Below are 27,743 nucleotides of genomic sequence, written 5' to 3' on the forward strand. Positions count from 1 at the left end.
GCCAAACCACTTAACGAGGTGGGCAGCCAGGCAGTCTGGCTGAGGAGGTGGTATTGCTAGTTACTTTTCCATGCTACTTCTCAACTCAAATAGAAATTATTACTAGTAGCTTTGGGATTTCTGGAATCTCTACTTCTTCAAAAGCCCCCAAATGTGGGATATGAGAATGTAGGTAAGTAAATACTTTCCCTCTTTTAAGGAAAATAACAATGCTACCACTTTTATCTGTTTTACTCTGAAATTAAATTCTACATTAGGGGCTTCCCTGGTGGTGCAGTGGTTTAGAGTCTGCCTTCCGATGCAGGGGACACGGGTTCATGCCCCAGTCTGGGAAGATCCCACATGCCGTGGAGCAGCTGGGCCCGTGAGCCATGGCCGCTGAGCCTGTGCGTCCGGAGCCTGTGCTCCGCAACGGGAGAGGCCACAACAGTGAGAGGCCTGCGTACCGCAAAAAAATAAAAAATAAAAAAAAATAAAAGCAGAGCTCTGGTTAAAGCACAGGTTGGGAGGCCTGGAGACATACCTGTGACCACCCCCCCTTCAACTTCTGGAAATGAATCCCCAAGAGTATAGTTTGAAAACCACAATATTAGAAGATAGCTAATGTCCTCTAGCATTTTGTAAGGCCAAGTCCATAAGAAAGCCATTTAGGCTGACCATGTACGTAAGGAGGATAACAATAATTTTTATTTTACTTCACTTAGGAGTTGACATAATAGTTCCTAAAGACTCTCTAAGGGTCTTTCTGAGATGTGTGGGGATGTTTTTGACAGTCATAATGACTAGGAAGCATTGTTGTCATTAGGGTCTGGAGGCCACGGATGCTAAATATCCCACCATGCATATGATATTGCTATAAAATGCAGACTTCTACCCAAAATGTCAACGGCACCCCTTGAGAAAGACTAGGGTAACAGAAGAGGAAGTGTGGGGAGAAAGGGGAAATGGATAGAGAGATGACAGTGGAGGAAAGGGTGGGATCAGCCCCAAAACTACACTCTAGGCTTGGGGACCCTGAAGCTGTCAATCTTGGATATTTCATTTAGTTAATATTTGGAGGAGGGGTGTCTAGTAGGTACCAGGCACTGTACTAAGTTACGTAGTGGTGAATAAGACATATACAATCTTTTTCATGAAGATGACTTCATGAAACTGCTTGGTGTTCTCCAAGGATTAAGTGCTTTCTGACCTCCCTGCCCTTGTATATGCTGTTGTTCTTGTGTTTTTTGGCAATAGCTTATTTACTCTGTGTGTCTCCCCACTAAGTAGTGAGTTCTTTGAGGATATGGATTTTTGTCATGCTCATCATCTCCCACACCTCGGAGACATGCTGGAACACAGTAGGCATAAATAAATAGTCATTGAAAAGAGTAGTTTAGGGGCTTCCCTGGTGGCTCAGTGGTTAAGAATCCGCCTGCCAATGCAGGGGACACGGGTTCGAGCCCTGGTCCGGGAAGATCCCACATGCCGCGGAGCAACTAAGCCCGTGTGCCACAACTACTGAGCCTGTGCTCTAGAGCCCGCGAGCCACAACTACCAAGCCCATGTGCCACAATTACTGAAGCCTGCGCACCTAGAGCCCGTGCTCCGCAACAAGAGAAGCCACCGCAGTGAGAAGCCTGCGCACAGCAACGAAGAGTAGCCCCCGCTCGCTGCAACTAGAGAAAGCCCACGCAGCAACGAAGACCCAATGCAGCCAAAAATAAATAAAATAAATTTAAAAAAAGAAAAAAAGGAAAAAGTAGTTTATTAAGTCAACATAATTCTAATCAGAATTCCAGCAGAAGTTGCTGGCAATCACCACAAAGTCATCAACCAATAAAGGGCCACAAATTGCTAAGACAATTCTAAAAAGATGGATCAAAGAGGTGGAGAACAACTCTGAAAAGAATTACAAAGTCACAGTATTTCAACATATGGTCTATAGAAACAAATAGATTCCAGAAACAGACTCATATAAATGGGAATTTACAACCTGTTGATTGTAAGATAGAGCACGATTTTGCCAGAAAAAGATGAAGCAATAAATGGTGTTCAGGGCTTCCCTGGTGGCGCAGTGGTTGAGAGTCCGCCTGCCGATGCAGGGGACGCGGGTTCGTGCCCCGGTCCGGGAAGATCCCACATGCCGCGGAGTGGCTGGGGCCGTGAGCCATGGCCGCTGAGCCTGCGCGTCCGGAGCCTGTGCTCCGCAGCGGGAGAGGCCACAGCAGTGAGAGGCCCACGTACCAAAAAAAAAAAAAAAAAAAAAAAATGGTGTTCAGAAAACTGGTTCTACACCTAGAGGGATGGGATAGGGAGGGTGGGAGGGAGGCTGAAGAGGGAGGAGATATGGGGATATATGTATACATATAGCTGATTCACTTTGTTATACAGCAGAAACTAATACAACATTGTAAAGCAATTATACACCAATAAAGATGTAAAAAAAAGAAAGAAAGAAAGAAAACCGGTTCACAATGTGAAGAAAAGTAAAAGCAGATCCCTACCTCATGACATATTTTTAAAATTTTACGCAAATGGATCAAAGACGGAAATATGAAAAATAAGGTAACACAAACAAGGTTAAAATACAAACGACTGACTGAAAGATATTTGGAACACATATAAACTTGGATAGTATTCAGAAGTACTTTTATTTTATTTTATTTTTGTAAAGAGGATTTGGGGACTTCCCTGGTGGCACAGTGGTTAAGAATATGCCTTCCAATGCAGGGGACACGGGTTCCATCCCTGGTCAGGGAACTAGATCCCACACGCATGCTGCAGCTAAGAGTTCGCATGCCACAACTAAGGAGCCCGTGAGCTGCAAACAAGGAGCCTGCCTGCTGCAACTAAGACCCGGAGCAACCTAAGAAAATAAAAAAAATTTTAAATTAAAAAAAAATTAAAATAAAGAGGATTCAATAAAATAATTTATGTAAATACAAAGGACAGTGCCTGAGACTTAGTAAGCTCTAATAAATATCTGTGACTAACCTTACCTTATAGATAATATTATTAGGAATGCTTTGATAATATGGAATTAGCTGAGTTGAACTGGGGAAAGGAGTTGTGAGAATGTTCCCTGAAGCTCAAAAGTTGACAGTCCTGGTTAGGAGGCAGGGGGTTGGAAATGAGTTAGGAAGCTGTAAGTCGGGGTGCAGCATAGTGAATAAGGTGTACAGGACGAGGGTAAAGTTAGGAGTTGGGGACGCAGAGTGTGGGCATAGTAAAGAGTACGGAGCTGTGTGAAGTGGATCCTGAGGCGTGAGAGCCTAAGAAGCAGTTGGGAGCCGTGCAAGTCCCGCAAGGCTCTTCAGCTCTCAGCTTCGGGAGCCTAAGCCGCTACTTCCACGGCTCCTCGGAATGCACTGTTCTGTCCACTTCCTTGATGGTCACCCTTCCTGCCTTTCGTCCATTCCCCTCCCCATCGACAACCCCAACGACCCTCACCCGGCATAATGGGCCTCGAAGAGCCACCGCTGCCTCAGATCCCGGGCCACAAACCCATTCTCCTGCCAATTCTGCTCTCTGACCTCCGCCTTCTGACCCGAAGCGCCACTCTTCCTTCTCCCGAAGTCCGTGAATTCGTTCTGGGGCCTCAAGAAGCCGCTGTTTCCGGAAGATGACTCCCACCGAGGTAAGAAGGCGTATGCTATCGCCAGGAAAATACATTCGGTGGTTTATGTATATTTCACTCGTTACAAATCTCCTCTAGAGATAGCGAAATTTAAACTTCCGGGTCAGCTTCCATGCATTCTAGGAAATGTAGTCCTTAGTCTCCACGCTTCACTCCTGTTGCCCAGAGTGAGGGAGCGTCGCGAAAGTAGACGGTTTAGGGACCCTTCTCTTTCGCTCTCCAAAGGGGGAAATCGGCGAAATATTTGCACTGAAAATAATACAAGGCCGATTTCTCATTTTCCAAGAACGCTCCCCTGCGGAAGGTTAGAAATGTACGGGATCCGTCCCTCCTTGACCTTTAAGTGGGTAGCAGGTAGATGGTCTCTTAGTTCGCTTCAGGTCTCCGCCTGTCTTGGTGTCCCGCCCCCGCTGCCGGAGCCCGCACCACCGATTGGCTAGGAGCACTTGAGCGGCGGAAGCAGCTGGCTCGCGCGGGGCCTGCGGGGAGGGGGAGAGTTGTGAAGATGGCGGCGGTGGTGGAGGTGGAGGTTGGAGCAGGTGCTGCCGGGGAACGGGAGTTGGATGAGGTAAGAAGAGTTGAGAGTCGAGGAGAGGAGAGACCCAACCTGAAACTGAAGGGAGGGGAGGGGAGGTATCGGAAGTGGGGGTCCTAGGAGAGATGGAATCCTGAGAAGGAAGGAGCCAACGGGGGACGGGTGCGGGGAGGGGGAAATCTGAGGTACCCTGGACTCCAGGACTCAGGGACTCGGAGGCGGTCGTGGGGCAGAAGACTTGCAGTAACCTCAAGGGTGGAGATGGAGGACAGGGAGAGAAGCCAGAGGGGTTGGGGTGTTAAGATTTGGGATTATTAGGTGGGGGTCCTGGGAGGATTAGAGGGCCGCCAGGTAGCTTGAGTTGGAGGAGCGTGGGCTCCTGCAAGGGAAAGCCGGGTTTTACTGAGGGAAGAGACTCTGTCTAGGTTTACAGGGGGGCTGGGGACGCGGACCGCGGAAGAGTGCTTATCTACTAGTATTAGAGCTTCGGGTTATGTTTACGTAAGAGCTCTTTACATTCTAGAACTTTGTACATAATGTGGACTCAGTAAAGTTTTGGTCATCGAATGATAGAACGAATGGATGAATGGACAACTGTATATCGGAATTCATTCACTCACTTAACAAACATCAAGTATCCCCTTTGTGCCGAGTCCTGGGCTAAGTGCTAGGGACCTTCCCATTAAAGAGCCCACAGAATGGTGGTGGGAGACGCATAAGAAGACTAGTTATTGCATCGGAGGTATAATGGTGGCACTGAGAAGAGGGGACCAATTCAGTTTGGGCTAGGGAAGGCTTCCCAGAAGAGATGAGTCTTAACGGATAAGTGATTCTCTCTCTCCCTCCCTCTCTCTCTCTCTCTCTCTCTCTCTCTCTCTCTCTCTCTCTCTCCCCCCTCCCCCTCTCCCTCTCCTTCTCCCTCCCTCTCCCCCTCCCTCTCTCTCCCCCTCCCTCTCTCTCCCCCTCCCTCTCTCCCTCTCCCCCTCTCCCCCTCCCTCTCTCCCTCTCTCCCTCTCTCCCTCTCTCCCTCTCTCCCTCTCTCCCCCTCTCCCCTTCTCCCCCCCTCCCTCCCACAACCTCTCCCTCCCCCTCCCCTCTCCTCCCACCCACCTCCCTCCTTCCCTCCTTCTAGACTTAGAAGTTCTTTGAGAGTGAGCTCTTGAGGGTATATGTCCCCTTTACCTACATAACAGGCATTTAACAACTGGTGTATTCAATTACCAGTGGTCCTTGAAGGAAATCACTAGGAGGAAGGAGACATTGAGTTTGAAGGAATGAAGGGACAGCGCTGAGAAGCAGAGAGAGAAGGTGAGAAAGGAAAGGGAAAAGATTCTGAGGCCAAAGGTACATTCATGGCTAGGGGTGCTTGTGGTTTTGCCCATGACAGCATATGGACAGCAGGGAGAAATAGGAGAAAGTGGATTGATTGTTGGGGATGGAACCAGTGGGATCTCTGAGGGATCAGAATCTTAGAGGCCCTGGCTGTGTGTTGTGGGTGAGGATTGGGGATGAGGCCCAGAGAAAGGGAGTAGAAGTGGACTTGAGAAGCAAAGACTGTTGTTTGGTGGTGGGATGACTTGGAGGTTTTGGTTTACCTGTTTGGGAACATTAAGGTGGAGGGGAGGAGACTGAGAAACTGGCAGGTGGTCAGAGCAGGGAGAGATTTTTTTTTTTTTTTTGCTATACGCGGGCCTCTCACTGTTGTGGCCCCTCCCGTTGCAGAGCACAGGCTCCGTACGCGCAGGCTCAGCGGCCATGGCTCACGGGCCCAGCCGCTCCGCGGCATGTGGGATCTTCCCGGACCGGGGCACGAACCCGTGTCCCCTGCATCGGCAGGCGGACTCTCAACCACTGCGCCACCAGGGAAGCCCCAGGGAGAGATTTTTAAAGAAGCATTTTAGACCCATATCTTTCAGTCACTAAAGACTAGGAATGTTTGGATACCACTCGGTGGGTGAGGTGTGGTAGTCGTGGAAATGACTTCCAAGACCCCTTTCGGCTTTAAGTTTCTGTGATTATGGTTGGTTGTAGTTCAATGAGATATATTTGAAAGTGCCTTGAAAAAGTAAGTACTGTAGTTAAGTTATTATACATGGTTTGTTAGTCATGGGCTCTCCTTTGAGGGGGGCCAGATTTCAGTTACATATATCAGGGTTCATTGAGATAAAGAGCGAAAGTTTTGGCAAAGGAGAAAAGAACTTAAAGTTTTGATGTTAGACATTTTTGATTTTTCCTTCTTAGCTTTTCTTCCCTTATTGTTTTAAGAACTTAAGAGCTTCTAGTATCATAATTATACTTCCAGAGAGTCATGTCTAGAGGTCAACTTTATATGTAACCACTAGCATTTATCCCAGAAACTTCTGTTCCTTGTTTCATTTACTGAGAAATAATATAACCTTTTGTCTGAAAATTCTGTGTGGATAGTTCTATCCTTTTCCTTGTGTGTTTAAAAAAGTAACTCTGAGAAGCAGAAACAGACATCCCTTCAAGCTCAAAAAAAAGGAGGGGTGGGCAGGAGTATGGTCTGGCAGACCTTAGTTTGTGAGTTTCTTTCGATACTTCTGTCTCCCCAGCTGTTTCTTAGTAGCCTTAACTAGCGAAAGAGAAGGTGAAATCCATCCTTTAATTTGTAATTATGGGGGTCTACTGTGTTTTATGCACTGGGAATCCAAAGATGAGTAAGACAGGATCTTGACCAATTTATAGTGTAGAGAAGAGACATGCAATACTAGATAATTGCTGTAACGGAAGTGTGTAACAGATTCAGTGGGGCACAAGAGACAAGCACTCACGTCTGCTGGGGGATTCAGTGAAATCTTTATGATGGAGATGGGTTTGAGCTGAAAAATTAAAGGTTAGGTTTATAAAGAAGCATATGGCATCAGAGTTGCTCTCCTGTATTACCTTCTGCTTGGTAGAGAGACTATTGTGGAGCTCAGATTATAAAAGAGTAATGGATAACCTAGCTAAGATGCAGTAGGTTCTCCTTGCGACTTCTTTGGAAAGATTGCATGCTCTGATTTGTTCTTTAGGATATCGGGCCTGTGTTTTCCTATATCAGATGCCGTTAGCATGATAAGTAGTCTGGAATAGCAGCCATCAGTTTATTTATGTTCCTTTTCTTTTGTCCGTTTCATTATTACTTTCTATAGTATTTAGTTAAGGTAATTAAGGCTTTGCTCACTGCTTCTCCTGTTTTTGAGAGGTGAATAGAAAAGAGGGCTTAGGAAAAGAGCTACCAGTAGAAAAGGCTGCTGTTTATTGAGCCCTTACCATAAACCAGCCCCTGTTTAAAGCCTACATTATCTCATTACTAACAGCAGCCCTGTGAACTGGTTGGTGTTCACCGCATTTTATAAATGAGACTGAGGCAAGAGAGGTTAAGTAGCATTCCTAGGATTCCACAGTTTGTGAGGGGAGGTGCAGATTCCATCCCAGGTCTGCCTGTGCTATACTGAACTAAGTTTTACACTGCCATGCTATACTGAATGCCTCGGTTCCATTGCTCACGCCAGACTCATCCTACCGAAGTAAACTACCCTTTTCTTAATATACAAAAGTCCCATCTCCAAAATGTGAAGCAGCATTTCATTCCTGAGAGATTCAAAGTGGGGGTTAACTAAAGGAATATTGGTTTTTCTATACAGGTCCTTTAATTTACCTATAACTTGATTCTGCTGAACCCCTGGTCACGGGGAGTGATGAGCCCAGTGGCAGTTAGGAGATGAGAGATGGGTCTAGCCAGCTCAGGCTACGGCTAGGTATTAAACGCTATGATGACTGGCTAAGTTCTTCAACTTGCTAAACCACAGGGTGCTTGAGAATGTCAGGGAGGATAAAGCATGGGTACCAGCTTGGAGGCCCAGAAGCAGATATATTCCTGGAGCCAGTGAGTTCCTTCTTGAAGGGGGAGCTGGCTAACCATGAGAAGAATTGGAGGCATCATCTTGGCACAGAGAGCTGGTTTGGGACCTAAGGTGAAAAAGCACTTCTACATCCAATCAGGGCCAGCCTGCCTGCCTGGCTAGTGCCTATGAATTCCGGATGTGTCTACTCCCAGTAGTTGTTCATCTGCCAAAATGATGTGATATCATGCAGATTAGTGAGTAGTTTCCAGCTCAAGTTCAAAGCAGGTATCTCACCCTACAGCTAACTTGAGTTTTTATTGCCTTTAGTGCGTAATTTGCCTCTTCTGGGCCTTGTTTTATTCTTGTTAAAAGAGGAGATTGGACTAGATTGGTGGTTTTTAAACCTTTAGTCATGAAACCCTTTATTCAAAAAAAAAAATCTCACTTTGAAGCCTGTGGTCCTTGAAGGGACTCAGAACCCCTTGAGTATCTCAAGCCACACTTTGAAAATCAGGGATCTTTCTCTTACTGCCAACTGATTGGGTGACCCTACTTTATGTTCCTTCAGCCCCCCTGTACTTCCTCTAACCCAGTTCTACCAAGCATTATTTTAACTGTCTGTCTTCCCCACTGGACTCTTAGCTACATGAGAGCGGAGTCCAAGTCTATCTTGCTCATTGTTGCAGTCCCTTCACTCAGTATGGTGCCTGGCATAAAGGTGATTATTTTTTTTGAGTAGTGGTAATAAGCTCCTCTCCTTAGTAGTATGTGCTTTTTTATTGAATGTTTACAGCATCCCTATGAGATTTGAACTATTGGACTAAGTCATGACTAAAGCTTTAGCATACTGTGTACCATGTTTCTGATTACCGCCAGGTCTTTGTTCATGCTGTCCTGTCTGCCTAGAGTACCTTTCCTTTCCCCCGTGTCTTTCCAAATCCCACCTGTACTTTAAGGTTCTAGCCCAAGGCTCTCTTGCTTTGTAAAACTATTCTGATTTACAATGATATCTTCTTTCCTTGTGTTTCCTAGTTTTCTCTGTGTTCATTTATCAATTCATCAAACTTTTTGGAAGCACCTTCTGTGTGCCAGGTACTGTGCTATGCTTGATCATACCAAGATGGATAATGTGTGATAACTGCCTTCAAGGAGTTCACAGACTAGCCTGGGTGGAGAGAGAGTGATAAATAAGTACAAAAATGTGTCACAGGTGCTGTGTCAGTGGAATATGTGTAGTGGGTACATCAAGGAGGAAGTAGCAGTCTATGTTATATCTTCTCTTCTCAGGGAGGCTGTAGATGTTCCCATCCCTTGCTTCTTCAAAGTAGTAATCTTGGACTGTTTTGTTTTGTTTTTTGTTTTTCCTCCTGTGGGTCTCTCCCTGTAGACATTTGATAAATGTTCCTTGTTTCCAGGGATTTTTTTCTCTAGGAATTCTTGGTTAAAGCCAAGATCTTATTGAAGGACTGACGCATGTGTGACTGAAGTTTAATCTTGGACATCTGACCATATATCTTTGGATTTTTTTTTTAAAGACGTGTAAAATGAGTAGTAGCGTAATGTAGTGGGGAAAAAAACTAGAGTAGTAAACAATAGACATAAATTCTAGACTAGAAATAGCAGATTTTGTTTTATCGCAGAGACAGCCAAATGATAACAGATGCTTAGAAGGTTGTGTTGAGAAGGATTCTGAGGCCAGGGCTCAGCAGGAGAGTGCTAAAGGTGAAATGATACAGAGTACTTACTCTGTGCCAGGTCCTGGTGCCAAGTATTTTGTATGCATTATCTAATTTCATACCACAACCGTACAAGGTAGGTATTATTATGGTTATGTCCATTCTGCGGATATGGAAACTGAGGCATAGAGAGTTTAAGTAACTTGCCCACTGTCACACAGCTAGGTAAGTGACAGAGGTAGGGTTCAAATCCAAGATGACTCCTACATCTGTGCTTTTAACCACTCTGGGTGAGTACTATATGCTTCCCATACTGTCTTATGTTATGTTAGACATTTCTACTATATAAGTGTAGGACTTCATTTACAGAGGTGATTTGACTGGGGTAACGCTATTTGTCAGTCTCTCCCACGAGACTGAGTTCTCCTTGAAAGCCCTATCCATCCTTATATCCCTGGTGCCTGGCATATTCAATAAATGTTTGAATATGCCAACTCATGAAAGATTCCATACCTTAATTCTTCATCTGTGAAATGATAGGTTTGGACTAGATGACCTTCTAGAGATTTCCCACAGCTTTGAAAGTCTTGGATCTCAGGATTTTACTGTGCCTTGTGTTTCCTACAATTTCTGTTGGGTACTCAGTAGATACTAGGGAATGACCAAATGGAGATATAATTATTATTAATAATCTGTGCAAGTAATCTTGGGATGAGAGAAGAAAAAAATGGTGATAGGGAAGTTATACACAAAAAGGCCTACATGTAACCTCCAATTCTGTAACCTTTGTCTTTTTGTGCAGTCAGAGTCTCATACTCTGGCAGACACCCTATTTGCAGACAGTCTTTCCTTCCCATTTGGTTTCCCATTATAAACCTCCCATCCCCAGCTTTTTTTTTTTGGCTGTGCCACACAACATATGGGATCTTAGTTCCCTGGACCAGGGATCGAACCCACGTCCCCTGCATTGGAAGCGTGGAGTCTTAACTACCAGACCGCCAGAGGAGTCCCTCACTCTTACTTTTTGCAGTCATTTGTTTGGTTAACCCGTTCCAGAAGGAATTTAAGGTGTCCTCCTGTCAATAAAGGAGGGTAGGAGAGAGGAAGAAGAAATGAAGAGGAATGTTCTAACTTCTTGAGTGCAGGGACTATCTTTTTCATCTCTCCACATTCCTCAGTTCTTGGCGCATAGCAGACATTTGTTGAATAAATGAGAATGTTTGTAGATATGGATTCTACTCAGGTTTAAGGAAGTGTTGACTAAATTGCAAAGGTTAACTGATGCACTCTGTTCCGGCAATAACACAGTAGTGCCTGACAGTACTATTTGCTTATAAACTGCTTATGAAGCATTTTCGTTTTTAATTAGTGCCATATTCCTCCTTACCAGTGAGTCATAGGCACAGTATCTGAGGACCTGCTTTCCGCCCCAACAGCACTCTGTTTAGACATCTATCAACACTTACCATGTTGTTTTGTCTCCCCCGTCGCGCAGTGAACTCCTTGAGGGGACAGAACCATACCATTTTTCATCTCTGTGTTCCCAGCACCTAATCTCTCTCAGTGGCTAGCACAGAGTAGATATTCAGATGCTTATTGAACTTGAGTCCTTTTTTTAAAAATAAATTTATTTTATTTATTTTTTGGCTGCGTTGGGTCTTCGTTGCTGCTCGTGGGCTTTCTCTAGTTGTGACAAGCAGGGGCTGCTCTTCGTTGCCTTGCGTGGGCTTCTCATTGCCGTGGCTTCTCTTGTTGCAGAGCACGAGCTCTAGGTGTGCGGGCTTCAGTAGTTGTGGCACTCAGGCTCCGTAGTTGTGGCTTGCGGGCTCTAGAGCACAGGCTGAGTAGTTGTGGCACACGGGCTTAGTTGCTGCATGGCATGTGGGATCTTCCCGGACCAGGGATCGAACCCGTGTCCCCTGCCTTGGCAGGCGGATTCTTAACCACTGTGCCACCAGGGAAGCCCTGAAGTTGAATCTTAAATGTAGTCCATCCACCCATGTTGAACACTCCCAGCAAGTGATCACCTCGTCTGTGTTTAAATCCCTCTAATGATAGGGAGCTTATCATTCTGTGGTCAGCCTGTTCCCTCTTTGAATTCCCCTGTTGCAATATTCTTCATACTGGGCTAGAATTCTTATTTCTGTAGCTTCACCTTTTTAGTCCTCCTTTTCCAGATCCTGCTTCTTTGCATCTTTGACCCATGGAGGCACATGCACTGACAGAGAATGCCTCTAAGGAGTTTAGTCTCAGTCCACCTGAGGCTATTTGTCCTAAAAGTTTACTCCGTGAAAGCCAACCCAAGATAATCCATCCAGCATCATTCCTCTTCTCTGTTTTATTTTTGTGTTTTCCCTTCTTGAAGTCATTTGTTATCTCTCTGCTCCTCAGAGGAAAATCTGTAGGTAAACATAAACTCATTAGTTCCCTCTAAAGTGCAGCTTTCCCAGGAGGATGCTGAGTTATGACCATGGGGCTTTTGGCCCTGAGCAACTAGGGAGAACCAGTGGCGTAAGGGGAAGCTGGAAGCAGAGAGCGTAGCCCTGCCAAGGTTTGTGTTCCCTCTGCCCTCCTTCCCCCTTCCCAGTAGGATATTCTCAATAACTGAATGTGTCTGTTACTAAGGAGGTCTCCAGTGGCGTTTTATTCCCCATTGTCCATAGGATTGAACCTAACCTCTTCTTGAGCCTGTCATTTAGCGCCTTGCAGAAGCAGACTTTTCTCCTTCTAATGATAACAAATAATAGCTAACTTTTTTAGTGCATACTGGTATAATGCCAGGCATTATACCAAGCATTTTACATACATTAACTCTTTTAATTATATTTTAATACTATTATTGTCTTCACCTTCCAGATAAGTGAAAACTGAGGCACTGCCAAGTAATTTATTCAAGGTGGGATAGCTTGTAAGTAGACTCGGGATTTGAACCTGGTGATGTGACTCCATGATCTCTATTGCTGGTGTACTCTATAACATGGATTTACTATTTTCAAAATTCACCATATATTTATTGAGCATTTAATTTTGCCAGATGCTTTATTTGGTCTTAGGAATTCATAAATGGTTAAAGAGACTATCTGTGCTCCAAAAGAGTTTATGGTCTGGTGGGGAGAGGGACCCATCAAGTGATAATGACGATGTAGTATGATGAGTAGAGCTATATACAGGTATCACAGGTGCATGGGAGGAGTGTGAAAGTGTATTTGGGAGAGTTAGGGGAGACTTCAGAGATGATATGTCACTGGGCTGATCCTTAAAGGAGGGGGAAAGTTTATCATATGGCTAGGAGGCCAGTTTACACCAAGCTAAAAGCACATATATGAAGGAGTGGAAGCATGATATCTTTAAGCATACTATTAAACATACTATTCTCCACTAATAAAACATTTAGTGATACCTGTTTGCTTTGTGCAAGCTACCATGTTAGGTACTTAGGTTGAGAGGAAAGATGCTAATTCATGTTTCATACCTTCAAGGAGCTTACACAGTTCAGTTAGAAAAATAGTACATGTAGTCCAGTTGGAAAGGCTATAATTATAAAATAAGTTCTAAATACCTTATCAGTTGAAAAAAAAGTGCTGTTTGGGAAGTAAATCTCATTGGAGGGGTTAAGGAAGACTTCATGGAGAAGGAGCCACCCGATGATTTAAATTTCACTGTAGAGAGCATCAGGAATAAGGGCCCCAAGTAAATGTGAGAAAGAAGGATGCGTTTGGGGAATCAGCAAGTAAGAGAGGACTAAGTACTAAATGTAGAAACATGGGTTGGAGCCAATATGAGGTTGACTTTATTTTATTTTAAATATTTATTTATTTATTTATTTATTTATTTATTTATTTTGGCTGCGTTGGGTCTTGGTTGCGGCACGCGGGCTCCTTCGTCGTGGCACGCGGGATCTTTTGTTGCAGTGCGTGGGCTCTTCACTTAATTGTGGTGCATGCACGGGATTCTCTCTAGTTGTGGTGCGTGGGCTCCAGAGCATGTGGGCTCTGTAGTTGCGGCACGTGGGCTCTCGAGTTATGCTGCACCCTGCAGCATGTGGGATCTTAGTTCCCTGTCCAGGGATGGAACTGGCGTCCCCTGCATTACAAGACGGATTCTTAACCACTGGACCACCAGGGAAGTCCCTAGGTTGACTTTAAACACCAGGTTGAGGAGTTAAGATATATCCATTCATTCCTTCAGTTAGCAATTATTGAGGGCTTGAATATGCCAGATATGGTGCTGGGGACACAAACATGGAGACATGGCTCCTGCTTTCAGGGGGCTAATAGTCACATAGGGAAAGACGGACATGGAAACAAATGATGGTAGTATATTATAAGTATGTGTTATGTACTGTGGTGACAAAGGAGGGAGTGATTAACTCTGCTTGGGGGAATCATTAAAGACTTAACAGAAAAGTTGCTTGAGATGGTTCTTGAGGAGTAAGTGTGAGTTCAGTAGGTAGTCAAAAGTCTGTGAGGTATGGAAGAGTGGTCCAGGAAAATGAAAAGATATGCAAAGGTTTGGAGGCATTAAACAGCCTGGAATATTCTGGGAACTGTAAGAATGCCTGCATTACTGGAGTATAGGTTAAATGTAGAGGGATAGCAGTGAGTGATAAGGTTGGTGAGGCCTTTCTAACAACATAATAAGAAGCTTGGGCTTATAACATGTTCAGATCTATGTCTCAGAATGATCAAGTCTGGTAGAAGTGTGGAAGTTATTTTTGGAGGGCTCAGCCTGGGGAAAGGAGAAGAAATTAGTTGGGAGTACTGCAGTTGTGTAAGAGATGGTGGGGATCTGAGCAGGAGCAAAGGCAGTGAGGGTGGAGAAAAGTGAGTGGCTATAAAAATATTAAATAGCAGTGCTTCCACTTTTTTTTCCCTTTCCATTCCACTCCCTAATTCATTCACTCACACATTCATCAAGCATTTATTAAGTATGTAATCTGTATTGTTTATTCATTCTTTCCTTCTTCAAATACTTGCGACTTCAGGATGTCAGGAATATTCCTAGGTCCAGTAATTCAGCAGTGAACAGGACAACCAAGGTCCTTGCTCTTGTGAAGTTTACTTTTAATGGGGGAAACGCAAGTAATGAATAAGTAACAAGCAGGATAACTCCAAATGGTGATAGGTGCTCTGAAAAAAGTAGGGTGATAGGATAGAGAACGACTAGAGGAGAGGTGCTACTTTCAATATGGTGGTTTATGGCATGCCTCTGAGGAGGTGATATTTGAACTAAGACCTGAATGAAGAAGACTTAGCAATTTGAAGATCTGGAAGCATACGTGTGGAGGGAGAAGCAAGTATAAATCGGTGGGAACGAGTTAGGCATGTCTTGGGACCAAAAAAGAAGGCCAATGGGACTGAATTATAGTGAGCAAGAGAAAAATAGTACCATGTGAAGTCAAGGAGTTTATCAGAGTCAGATCTGTAAGGCCTTGTAGATACTGCTAAATTTGTTGAATTTTATTGAGAGTACAATGAAGATTTTGGATGGTGTTAAAAGTAGGAGTGAGGTGAGCTGATTTGCATTTTTCAAAAAGATCTTTCTGGCTGCTTTGAGGAGAATGGATTCTAGGAAGGCTTTCGAGGAGGGCAGTTAAGAGACTTGCAGTAGTCTGGGTGAGAAATGATAGTTTTGGAGTTTGGGGGCGGGACGGGTAGGGTGGCAGAGATGGAGAAAAGTGGATGAAATTAGAATATGTTTTGAAGTAGAGCCTACAAGACTTGCTGGTGGATTGGATATGGGATGTAAGGGAAAGAAATATTCAAGCTTGACTTTCGGGTTTTATGAATTTATTTTGCTTTGACTTTAGTAGTTGGCAACACCATGCCTGATGTTATTGTGTACTGAAACAGGACGGACTGGGAGAAATTTTTGTTGGGCGGTGGGGAGGAAATGCAGAAAAATTTTGGCCATGTTAAGTTTGAGATGGCTATGTAAACATCTAAGTGGTGGTGTTAATTAGGCAGTTGGAAATATGAGCTTAGAGTCAGGGGAGAGGTCCGGACATTGGTCTGGGTCTCTGAAGATCTGGCTTTTTAATACTAGCTCTACCACACAGTTGTTACGTTAGACAAGTCAGTACTACACTCTGAGTTGCAATGTTGTCAGCTTAAAGTAATAATAAAGTTATTTGTTATGCCAGCCTTATGTATATGGTGGGAAAATCCTTTTCATTCATTTATCCATTCATCAAGTATACCCTGAGCATTTACAAAGGCACTGCCTTAGCTGTGAAGGATAATGAAGACATAGGCCCTACTCTCAGGCTGCTCATAGTCCAGTGGAAGAGTTAGTGAAATAAGCAGATGTAATAACTGCTGTAATACAGAGAAGCACAGAGCTCTCTGGGAGCACAGAAAATGGTGGGAAAGGGATCAGGAGAGGCTCCCCAGAGAAGTGGCACTTTAGCTGATGTGGAAAATGACTAGAAATTAACCAGCCAAGGAGAGAGGCGGAGGGCCCTCTAAGCAGGAGGAGCAACATGTGCAAGGTGGGAGGTGAGAGGGCGAGAACAGCACTGACAGGTCACTGTATAAGGTATAGTATTATTGGAGCATCCAAGTAGAAGGTGGGGTGTAATGAGGAAGTAGGAAGACTGGAAAGGGAGGCAGGTGTGAGATCATGTAAGGCCTTATATGCTATGCTAAGGAGTTTGGATTTTATGTGTAGTGGGTGATTAACAGTGGAAGAACTTTAAGCACTTAGGTGAGTGACATGGATCAGATTTGCATTCTAGAAAGATCACTCAGGGGACAGAAATGGAGAAGGGATTAAAGAGGCAGGGAATGGTGGCTCAGTGGTTAAGAATCCGCCTGCTAATGCAGGGGACACGGGTTTGAGCCCTGGTCTGGGAAGATCCCACATGCCGCGGAGCAACTAAGCCCATGCACCCCAAGTACTGAGCCTGCACTCTAGAGCCCGTGAGCCACAACTGATGAACCCGTGTGCTACAACTACTGAAGCCCATGCTCCTAGAGCCCGTGCTCTGCAACAAGAGAAGCCTGTGCGCTGCAACAAAGAGTAGCCCCCACTCACTGCAACTAGAGAAAGCCTGTGCTCAACAACAAAGATCCAACGCAGCCAATAAATAAATAAGTAAGTAAGTAAGTAAGATGTAAAGATGATAGCCAGAAAAAATAATAATAATAAAGAGGCAGGGAAAGACATACCTTAACCCAGGCAAGTAGGGCTTCCAGACTTTCTAATTGCAAAGTGCATGTGCTTTCCGGTGTATTATACATAGTGCAGGGGAGCATATGTTAAGTGCCAGGCAGACTGGAGTAAGATCATGGCCTTGTGTGGTCACAGGAGAGGTTACTCTCAATGCTGTCATGGAGGGCACTGTGTGGCCTACTGAGGAGTTCTTCCTTTCTCTTATAGGCAGCATTGGCAAACCAGAAGATTTTGAATTTGAGTGACACAGTGACTAGCAGGAATGGCATGAAGTTGAAGGGCCTAGATTATGTTTGTAGCTTGAATAATATTATGGAAAGGAAGAGATGTTAGAGACATTTCCTGCCTCACTGACCGAAGCCTTCTGGTGCAACGAGCCATGTTCTTCAGTTTTTCCTTCTCCCCAAAGCTTCCTTCAGTCCTATTTGTATTCTGTGTTAAGTTTGGAAAGTATTTACTGTTGGCTATTAATGATCACGCAGGATTTCATGTTAGTGCTTAAGAGGAAGAGTCACTTTCTAACTTAGAAACCACAAAGGATGGAGCACCTTTGCCAGCTGTACATCTCTGATGTGGTCCAGATACCAGCCTGTCTCTTTAGATCAAGTTTGAGCTCCTTAAGGAGAAGAAAGGGCACTTCAGGCAAAGCCAGCATGTCAGTTAGTGCTGTCATGTGCTTGATATCTCCCACTGGCTAAGGGACTGGAGGGAGGGGGCCAGTTTTCTAAGTAATAGAGCATTTTGATGACTACTTCTGAGTGTGGGCCACTGCAAGAATGGCTTATATAGAAGTTGCTTCTTATTCTCAGAGAGAAGCAGCTGTCTCAGGGGTAACTGGTAGTAGCCAATATAAACAGGTAAGTTCTGTTGGTTTCAGATGGCTTTCCAAGTTCCTCTGGATTCTTTTGCAACATCATCCCCACTGTCTGTTCAAGTGAGAGTTACTCAGTCTCTGTGTACTTCCAAGGTGTGTGCTTTGTGTCTAGTGCTAGGTGTGAAGTGTGAGGGAGATGCTAAATGAGTAAGGCACTATTCTTTTTTAAAAAAATAAATTTATTATTTATTTTTGGCTGTGTTGGGTCTTCGTTGCTGTGCGTGGGCTTTCTCTAGTTGTGGAGAGCCGGGGCTACTCTTGTGGTGCACGTGCTTCTCAGTGCAGTGGCTTCTCTTGTTGCACTGGCCTCTCGCTGTGGAGCATGGGCTCTAGGCACGTGGGCTTCAATAGTTGTGGCTCGTGGGCTCAGTAGTTGTGGCTTACAGGCTCTAGAACACAGGCTCAGTAGTTGTGGCGCATGGGCTTAGTTGCTCCATGGCATGTGGGATCTTCCCGGACCAGGGCTTGAACCTGTGCGCCCTGCACTGGCAGGCAGATTCTTAACCACTGCACCACCAGGGAAGTACCTAAGGCATTATTCTTTTTTTTTTTTTACATCTTTATTGGACTATAATTGCTCCACAATGCTGTGTTAGCTTCTATTTTACAACAAAGTGAATCAGTTATACATATACATATGTTCCCATATGTCTTCCCTCTTGCGTCTCCCTCCCTCCCACCCTCCCTATCCTACCCCTCTAGGTGGTCACAAACCACCGAGCTGATCTCCCTGTGCTATGCGGCTGCTTCCCACTAGGTATCTATTTTACATTTGGTAGTGTATATATGTTCGTGCCACTCTCTCGCTTTGTCACAGCTTACCCTTCCCCCTCCCCATATCCTCAAGTCCATTCTCTAGTAGGTATGTGTCTTTATTCCTGTCTTACCCCTAGGTTCTTTGTGACATTTTTTTCCCTTAAATTCCATATATATGTGTCAGCATACGGTATTTGTCTTTCTCTTTCTGACTTACTTCACTCTGTATGACAGACTCTAGGTCCATCCACCTCATTACAAATAGCTCAATTTCGTTTCTTTTTATGGCTGAGTAATATTCCATTGTATATATGTGCCATATCTTCTTTATCCATTCATCTGTCAGTGGACACTTAGGTTGTTTCCATCTCCGGGCTATTGTAAATAGAGCTGCAATGAACATTTTGGTACCTGACTCTTTGAATTATGGTTTTCTCAGGGTGTATGCCCAGTAGTGGGATTGCTGGGTCATATGGTAGTTCTATTTGTAGTTTTTTAAGGAACCTCCATACTTTTCTCCACAGTGGCTGTACCAATTCACATTCCCACCAGCAGTGCAAGAGGGTTCCCTTTTCTCCACACCCTCTCCAGCATTTATTGTTTTTAGATTTTTCGATGATGGCCATTCTGACTGGTGTGAGATGATATCTCATTGTAGTTTTGATTTGCATTTCTCTAATGATTAATGATGTTGAGCATCCTTTCATGTGTTTGTTGGCAATCTGTATATCTTCTTTGGAGAAATGTCTATTTAGGTCTTCTGCCCATTTTTGGATTGGGTTGTTTGTTTTTTTGTTATTGAGCTGCATGAGCTGCTTATAAATTTTGGAGATTAATCCTTTGTCAGTTGCTTCATTTGCAAATATTTTCTCCCATTCTGAGGGTTGTCTTTTGGTCTTGTTTATGGTTTCCTTTGCTGTGCAAAAGCTTTTAAGTTTCATTAGGTCCCATTTGTTTATTTTTGTTTTTATTTCCATTTCTCTAGGAGGTGGGTCAAAAAGGATCTTGCTGTGATTTATGTCATAGAGTGTTCTGCCTATGTTTTCCTCTAAGAGTTTGATGGTTTCTGGCCTTACATTTAGGTCTTTAATCCATTTTGAGCTTTTTTTGTGTATGGTGTTAGGGAGTGTTCTGATTTCATTCTTTTACATGTAGGTGTCCAGTTTTCCCAGCACCACTTATTGAAGAGGCTCTCCTTTCTCCACTGTATATTCCTGCCTCCTTTATCAAAGATAAGGTGACCATATGCGCATGGGTTTATCTCTGGGTTTTCTATCCTGTTCCATTGATCTATATTTCTGTTTTTGTGCCGGTACCATACTGTCTTGATTACTGTAGCTTTGTAGTATAGTCTGAAGTCAGGGAGCCTGATTCCTCCAGCTCCATTTTTCATTCTCAAGATTGCTTTGGCTCTTCAGGGTCTTTTGTGTTTCCATACAAATTGTGAAATATTTTGTTCTAGTTCTGTGAAAAATGCCATTGGTAGTTTGATAGGGATTGCATTGAATCTATAGATTGCTTTGGGTAGTAGAGTCATTTTCACAATGTTGATTCTTCCAATCCAAGAACATGGTATATCTCTCCATCTATTTGTATCATCTTTAATTTCTTTCATCAGTGTCTTATAATTTTCTGCATACAGGTCTTTTGTCTCCTTAGGTAGGTTTATTCCTAGATATTTTATTCTTTTTGTTGCAGTGGTAAATGGGAGTGTTTTCTTGATTTCACTTTCAGATTTTTCATCATTAGTGTATAAGAATGCCAGAGATTTCTGTGCATTAATTTTGTATCCTGCTTCCTTACCAAATTCATTGATTAGCTCTAGTAGTTTTCTGGTAGCATCTTTAGGATTCTCTATGTATAGTATCATGTCATCTGCAAACAGTGACAGCTTTACTTCTTCTTTTCCAATTTGGATTTCTTTTATTTTCTTTTCTTCTCTGATTGCTGTGGCTAAAACTTCCAAAACTAGGTTGAATAAGAGTGGTGAGAGTGGGCAACCTTGTCTTGTTCCTGATCTTAGTGGAAATGGTTTCAGTTTTTCACCATTGAGGACGATGTTGGCTGTGGGTTTGTCATATATGGCCTTTATTATGTTGAGGAAAGTTCCCTCTATGCCTACTTTCTGCAGGGTTTTTATCATAAATCGGTGTTGAATTTTGTCGAAAGCTTTCTCTGCATCTATTGAGATGATCATATGGTTTTTCTCCTTCAATTTGTTAATATAATGTATCATGTTGATTTGCGTATTTTGAAGAATCCTTGCATTCCTGGAATAAACCCCACTTGATCATGGTGTATGATCCTTTTAATGTGCTGTTGGATTCTGTTTGCTAGTATTTTGTTGAGGATTTTTGCATCTATGTTCATCAGTGATATTGGCCTGTAGTTTTCTTTCTTTGTGACGTCCTTGTCTGGTTTTGGTATCAAGGTGATGGTGGCCTCGTAGAATGAGTTTGGGAGTGTTCCTCCCTCTGCTATATTTTGGAAGAGTTTGAGAAGGATAGGTGTTAGCTCTTCTCTAAATGTTTGATAGAATTTGCCTGTGAAGCCATCTGGTCCTGGGCTTTTGTTTGTTGGAAGATTTTTAATCACAGTTTCAATTTTAGTGCTTGTGATTGGTCTGTTCATATTTTCTATTTCTTCCTGATTCAGTCTTGGCAGGTTGTGCATTTCTAAGAATTTGTCCATTTCTTCCAGGTTGTCCATTTTATTGACGTAGAGTTTCTTGTAGCAATCTCTCATGATCTTTTGTATTTCTGCAGTGTCAGTTGTTACTTCTCCTTTTTCATTTCTAATTCTATTGATTTGAGTCTTCTCCCTTTTTTTCTTGATGAGTCTGGCTAATGGTTTATCAATTTTGTTTATCTTCTCAAAGAACCAGCTTTTAGTTTTATTGATCTTTGCTCTCCTTTCCTTCATTTCTTTTTCATATATTTCTGATCTGATTTTTATGATTTCTTTCCTTCTGATGACTCTGGGGTTTTTTTTGTTCTTCTTTCTCTAATTGCTTTAGGTGCAAGGTTAGGTTGTTTATTCGAGATGTTTCCTGTTTCTTAAGGTAGGATTGTATTGCTATAAACTTCCCTGTTAGAACTGCTTTTGCTGCATCCCATAGGTTTTGGGTTGTCGTGTCTCCATTGCATTTGTTTCTATGTGTTTTTTAATTTCCTCTTTGATTTCTTCAGTGATCACTTTGTTATTAAGTAGTGTATTGTTTAGCCTCCATGTGTTTGTATTTTTTACGGATCTTTTCCTGTAATTGATATCTAGTCTCATCGCGTTGTGGTCGGAAAAGATACATGATACAATTTCAATTTTCTTAAATTTACCAAGGCTTGATTTGTGACCCAAGATATGATCTATCTGGAGAATGTTCCATGAGCACTTGAGAAAAATGTGTATTCTGTTGTTTTTGGATGGAATGTCCTATAAATATCAATTAAGTCCATCTTGTTTAATGTATCATTTAAAACTTGTGTTTCCTTATTTATTTTCATTTTGGATGATCTGTCCATTGGTGAAAGTGGGGTGTTAAAGTCCCCAACTATGAATGTGTTACTGTAGATTTCCCCTTTTATGGCTGTTAGTATTTGCCTAAGACATTATTCTTGTCTTCAAAGCAGTTAATGTTATGTAACATCCATTTAACATTTATTGAACACATACAGTGTGCCAGATTACATGCTAGTTCTTTGAAATGGAAAAATTAGTAAGAATCAGATGATCCTCAGACCACTTAGGATTGCTAAATGGGAAAAAATATTTGCAAACCATATATCTGATGAGGGACTTGTGTTTGGGATATGTAATGAACTCTTACAGCTCAACAAGAAAAAGATAAATAATCCAATAAAAAATGAACAAAAGATCTGAATAGACCAAATGATCTGAATAGACCTATCTCCAAAGAAAATATATAAATGGCCAATAAGCACATGAAAAGATGTTGAACATCATTAGCCATCTGAGAAATGCAAATCAAAACTACAGTGAGATACCACTTCATACCCACTATGATGCTATTATCAAAAAGACATAATAACAAGTGTTGTGGATGTGGAAAAATTGGAATCCTCATACACTGCTAGTGGAAATGTAAAATGGTGCAGCTGCTATGGAAAACACTTTGGCAATTCCTCAAAAGGTTAAGCGTAGAGTTACCATATGACCCAGTAATTCTACTCCAGATATATACTTGAGAAAGAAAAACATATGTCCCCATAAAAGCTTATACACGAATGTTCATAGCAATATTATAATAGCCCAAAAGTAGAAACAACTCAAATGTGTATCAGCTGGTAAATGGATAAATGAAATGTATATCCATACAGTGGAAGATTACTTGTCAAGAAAATTGAGTGAAGTACTGATACATGCTGTAATATGGATGATCTTTGAAGAATATTATGCTACATGAAAGAAGCCAGTCAAGGGACTTCCCTGGTGTTGCAGTGGTTAAGAATCCGCCTGCCAGTGCAGGGGACACAGGTTCGATCCCTGGTCCAGGAAGATCCCACATGCCACAGAGCAACTAAGTCCATGTGCCACAACTACTGAGCCTGCACTCTAGAGCCTGTGAACCACAACTGCTGAGCCCACGTGCCACAACTACTGAAGCCCACGCACCTCGAGCCCATGCTCCACAACAAGAGAAGCCACAGCAATGAGAAGCCCACGCATCGCAACTAAGAGTAGCCCCCGCTCACCACAACTAGAGAAAGCCTGCGTGGAACAACGAAGACCCAACACAGCCAATCAATCAATCAATCAATAAACAAACAAATAAAAATAAATTTATTTTTTTTAAAAAAAGAAGCCAGTCAAAAAAGACATCATATTATATGACTTCATTTACATTAAAGGTCCAGTATAGACAGATCTATAGAGATATAAAGTAGATTAGTGGTTGCTTAGGTCTAGGGATAGGAATAGGGAGTTGGCCAGTGGGCTTGAGCTTTCTTTTTAGTGTGATGGAAATGATTTAAAATAAGATGGCTGTACAACTCTATAAATATATAAACAGTAATTGACCTGTCCACCTGATATGGATGCTATACCTCAACAAAGCCTTAAAAATAAGAAAAGATCCTTGGCCTCAAGATGATTAGAGTCTAGTGAGGGAAACAGAAACAAGTATAAAAAGTAATAAATGTGACCTTAGAGGTTTGTGCAAATTGTAAATTTCTGCAGGAGAACAGAGGAGGAAAGGAATTACTCCACCTGAGGAGATCTACTAGACTCTTAAGCTCCTTGAGAGTGAGAGCTGTTATTTATTGTATCCCCTGTCTAGAGCTTAACATATGATCAGTTAACAGTTGTTGAATGGGTGTGTGAATGAATAAAGTTGGAGAATGTGTCACAAAGGAGGTGATATTTGAGCTACCTCTTAAAGAAGGAATAGAAATGAACTAGACAGTGAAGGTGAGGAAAGAATTCTAAGGAGAGAAGACAGCAGCAGCCAAAGCACTGCGGGGAAAAAGGGAAGAGCACCTTAGAGTGGTAGGTGGTTTAGTGTGGCTGGAGTAAAAGCCATTTATTGGAGGTGGTGAGATAAGTAGCTGGTTATATACCACATTATGAAACACCTTGTGTGTCATACAAAGGAGTTTGGACTTTAATCCAAAGGCAGTAGAAAGTTATCAAAGTTTGTCAAAGTAGGGGGCTGATGCAGTCAGATGTGTGTCTAATAAAGATTACTGTGGCTGCTCCTGTTATGAATCTGTACTGGCAAGATTTGCGTCAGGGAGATCACTCGGAAGTCACTGCAGGTCTAGGAGAGAGCACGAGATAAAGTCTGAACCAAGAAGGTGTGGTAATGAAAAATTGGAGGGAGATTTCATAGGTGGGTAGATGTGATCAGCACATGGATAGTCCAGATTTAGGGCTTTAGGAGTTTCATAGAAAGCTGTAGAAAGTTCTGTTCTGGAAGGGCTCTGTAAGAGGTGACATCTGGGTTGGATCTTTAAGGATGGGTAGAAAAGTATAGAGTGTATTAGAGGCTGGAGTGCATATAGGAAAAAGTAAGAGAGGAGGGCCAGGTGGGGAGGAAGCCAGTCTGAGAAATATGAATTTTATGGGGTAGGAATTGAAGAACCAAAGAAGTGTAAATTAGGTGCCCCCAAATTTGATAATTGTTGAATGGGAGAGAGGTCGTTAAACTATTCCTTCCACTTTTGTATAAATCTTCAAAGTTTCTTTAAAAAAGCTTTTCAGCTGGCCTGGAGGATGTGCTTTTCTGGTGATGGTAGGAGGGGTAGGAATGGAGGGCAGACAGCAGCCACAGCAGTTATTTTCAGCCAGCATCTACTCTGACTCCACTGCCTACAGTGTGCTGTCCATGTCAGGCTTTTCAGTTAGGCTAAGCATAACCAATGTCTGCGTGATCCCCAGCTGACTTATGAGGTCTGAAAAGTGAGGTAGTTCCACTTTAATTTATTGGCCTGGAATTCTTGCCAGGGCTAAGGAGTTGGAGAAGAATGTGAGTGAGAGGGGAATAGGGAGCTACAAATAGGGGTAGCCTGTGAAACTTTGGACTTCACTTGTAATCCTAATCACTCAGCACACCATAGTATCTGTCCCCATGAGATACAGGCAGCCAGCCTGGTGGTTTTGCTGTACCAGGTTCAGGAACTAACTAATCTCTCCTTTCTCTGGGCTTACACAGCATTTTGTTTATATGTCAGTGGTTATCCTTATCATATTATGTTTAATCTGTCTCACCCCTACCCCCTGGACTGTGGCTACCTCAAGGGCAAAGGTTGGGCTTATTCATCTCTAATGTTTTGTGAAAGAGTGAAGTCTCTAGCTGCATGATTGATCATTCTGTAACTTGACAGGAGCAGCTGAGACCTTCTTCATTAGATGGTAAGTTTTATAAGGGAAGAGACTTTATGCTTGTCTTGTGATTGAATGAACAGATATTTATGGGCTGTCCAAGATGCCAGGCACATGCTTCCTATGACTTTGGTGTTTGTAGGTCATGACATGTCTGTTTCTTTGTTTGCGTTTGATCATGAATGTATCTAAACCTTCCTTGAACACAGAATACACATTATTGGCAAATGATTGCCCAATAACTGTATAGTGCTCATAGGAGTAGAGTGAGGTTAGCTTTTCTGTGTGGATTTAGGCAGTGTGAGATTTAATGTGAACCTAAACCTCATGCTGCTTGATCAGGCCCGGTAGAGAACAGAATCTCAGAAGCAGCAGAGCCATGTGATTTGGCAGCTGGGGAGAGAATTCTTGGTGCATAGCTGTGGGGAGACAGCAGGACTCAGGGCTGCCTTATCCAATAGGCACAGTACCCAGGGGCCCATAAAAATGTCTTAACTTCTTTTTTTTTTTTTTTTTTTTTTTTTCGGTATGCGGGCCTCTCACTGTTGTGGTCTCTCCCGTTGCGGAGCACAGGCTCTGGACGCGCAGGCTCAGCGGCCATGGCTCACGGGCCCAGCCGCTCCGCGGCATGTGGGATCTTCCCAGACCGGGGCACAAACCCATGTCCCCTGCATCGGCAGGCGGACTCTCAACCACTGCGCCACCAGGGAAGCCCTTAACTTCTTTTAATCAGAAGAAAAAATGAATATAATTCATCTTGGATTATATTATATCAATGCAGTCGTAAAATATATTTTAAAATATTTTTCTAATAGAGAAAGGGTTCCACAAAGGCAAAAGTACCTAGGGCCCATGAAAGTCATAATGTGGCACTAGCAGGACCTTGTGACTAGTCATTGGCTTGGCCATTTGTGGCCCTAAGCCCTGACTCTGATTTCTCCCATAAGGTCTGTGATCCTCTCCCCATCACTCCTATCCCTTTGCCCCATAACGGTGATCTTCAGTGAGTCGTTTTTCTCCTTTATATCTCATTTGTGCCTTCTGTAAAATGGAAACAATTGTGCTCCCTCTGCTGAGTAAATTCATGCTTTTAAAACAACCTAATTATTTCATTTTAAAATCTCTCTTCTCAAGGGCAGGAAAAAAAGTCTGGTTCATCTTTGTATCTCCATGCCTAGCCCGGAACCTACACATTTAGAACAGAAGTACCTTAAATGAGAGTTGAGTAAATGAATAAATGTATCAAACCTCACAGATAGCTTCAGAGGCTTTCTTTAGGCTTTTTCTTTCTCTATGGTATGATTTACATATGTTCTTTATGGTATTGGATATATGGTATTATATATCTCCAGCTACCTTTTTAGTCTTTCTCAGGTTCTGTCAGCAAAATATATAGAGCTATGTGGACACTTAAGAAAATGATGTGGAAAACAAGAGTGTTGCACCATCTTAGAGAGTTAAGAGCCAATGTGAACAATCAGGTACACATGGGGAATGAATAGTCTTTTCAACAAATGATGCTGAAACAACTAGATAGCCACATGCTAATAGGACTCCTGCCTCACACCATATACAAACATTGACTCAAAACAGACCAGTGACCTAAATGTAATAACTGAAACTATAAAACTCTTAGAAGAAAACGGTTATAAATCACTACCAAATTAGGTAACGATTTCTTAGATATGACACCAAAAACACAAGCTATAAAAGAAAAAGTAAATTGGGTGTCATCAAGATGAAAAACTTTTGTATTGCAAAGGATACCACCAAGAAAGTAAAAAGACAACCCACAGAATGGGAGAAAATACTTGCAAGTCATATATCAGATAAGGGATTTTGTATTCAGAATATATAAAAACTTTTACAACTCAACAATAAAAATATAAATAACTTAATTTTAAAAATGGGCAAAAGAGTTCCAATAGGCATGTAAGAAGCTTGGAAATCACCATTCTGTCCTAAGAACAAGTAAAAAGTTGAACAAACTGAAAAGTCAACAATTCTTAGATTTTTAAGAGAAGTAAGGTCATAGGGCAAAGGCAAATTGCTGCCCCCCAAATTGGAGAGATGAACAGGTGAATACAGAGAATCACAACTTACAGAAGCAGAAACCTCTGTGGGAACCAGTGCTGGAGAAGGGAAACCTGGATTGTAATTGATGAATTGCTGGAGGCTCAGTGTGGAGAACTCAGAGTTAAAAAACTCCAGGGCGACTCAGTCATTGAGGGCCCCCCACAATGACTTCTCATATATCTATCAGGTTCTTACACTGAGTATTGAGAAAAACCCTTTTGTGCTTTGGGCAGGGGTGGGGGAAAGGAGCCATTTAAAAATACTACAGAGCATTCTGTTCTTCTTAAGGTCTGCCATCAGGGGAAACTTTAACCAGAGCCTAACCTGTTGGGGTTTTATCAGAGCCTAC

The 27,743-nt window shown here is 42.7% G+C and overlaps 1 protein-coding gene across 3 annotated transcripts in view; it reads left to right on the forward strand.

Moving 5' to 3' along the window:
- The first annotated feature begins 4,085 nt into the window (after positions 1-4,085).
- The window catches only part of RNF121 (ring finger protein 121), an 84,901-nt gene continuing 61,243 nt past the window's right edge, over positions 4,086-27,743 (forward strand). Inside the window, exon 1 of one of the 3 annotated variants that reach the window (XM_081239484.1) lies at positions 4,086-4,187. In XM_081239484.1, the coding sequence (XP_081095610.1) occupies positions 4,125-4,187 (63 nt within the window). In that variant the 5' untranslated portion in view covers positions 4,086-4,124. Of the gene's footprint in view, positions 4,188-5,397; positions 5,463-25,327; positions 25,349-27,743 lie in introns of those variants that run through there. The other 2 variants (XM_081239486.1, XM_081239485.1) reach the window with 2 other exon arrangements.

Source organism: Mesoplodon bidens (genome assembly GCF_964165515.1).
Source record: "Mesoplodon bidens genome assembly, chromosome: 7".
Taxonomy (NCBI): domain Eukaryota; kingdom Metazoa; phylum Chordata; class Mammalia; order Artiodactyla; family Ziphiidae; genus Mesoplodon; species Mesoplodon bidens.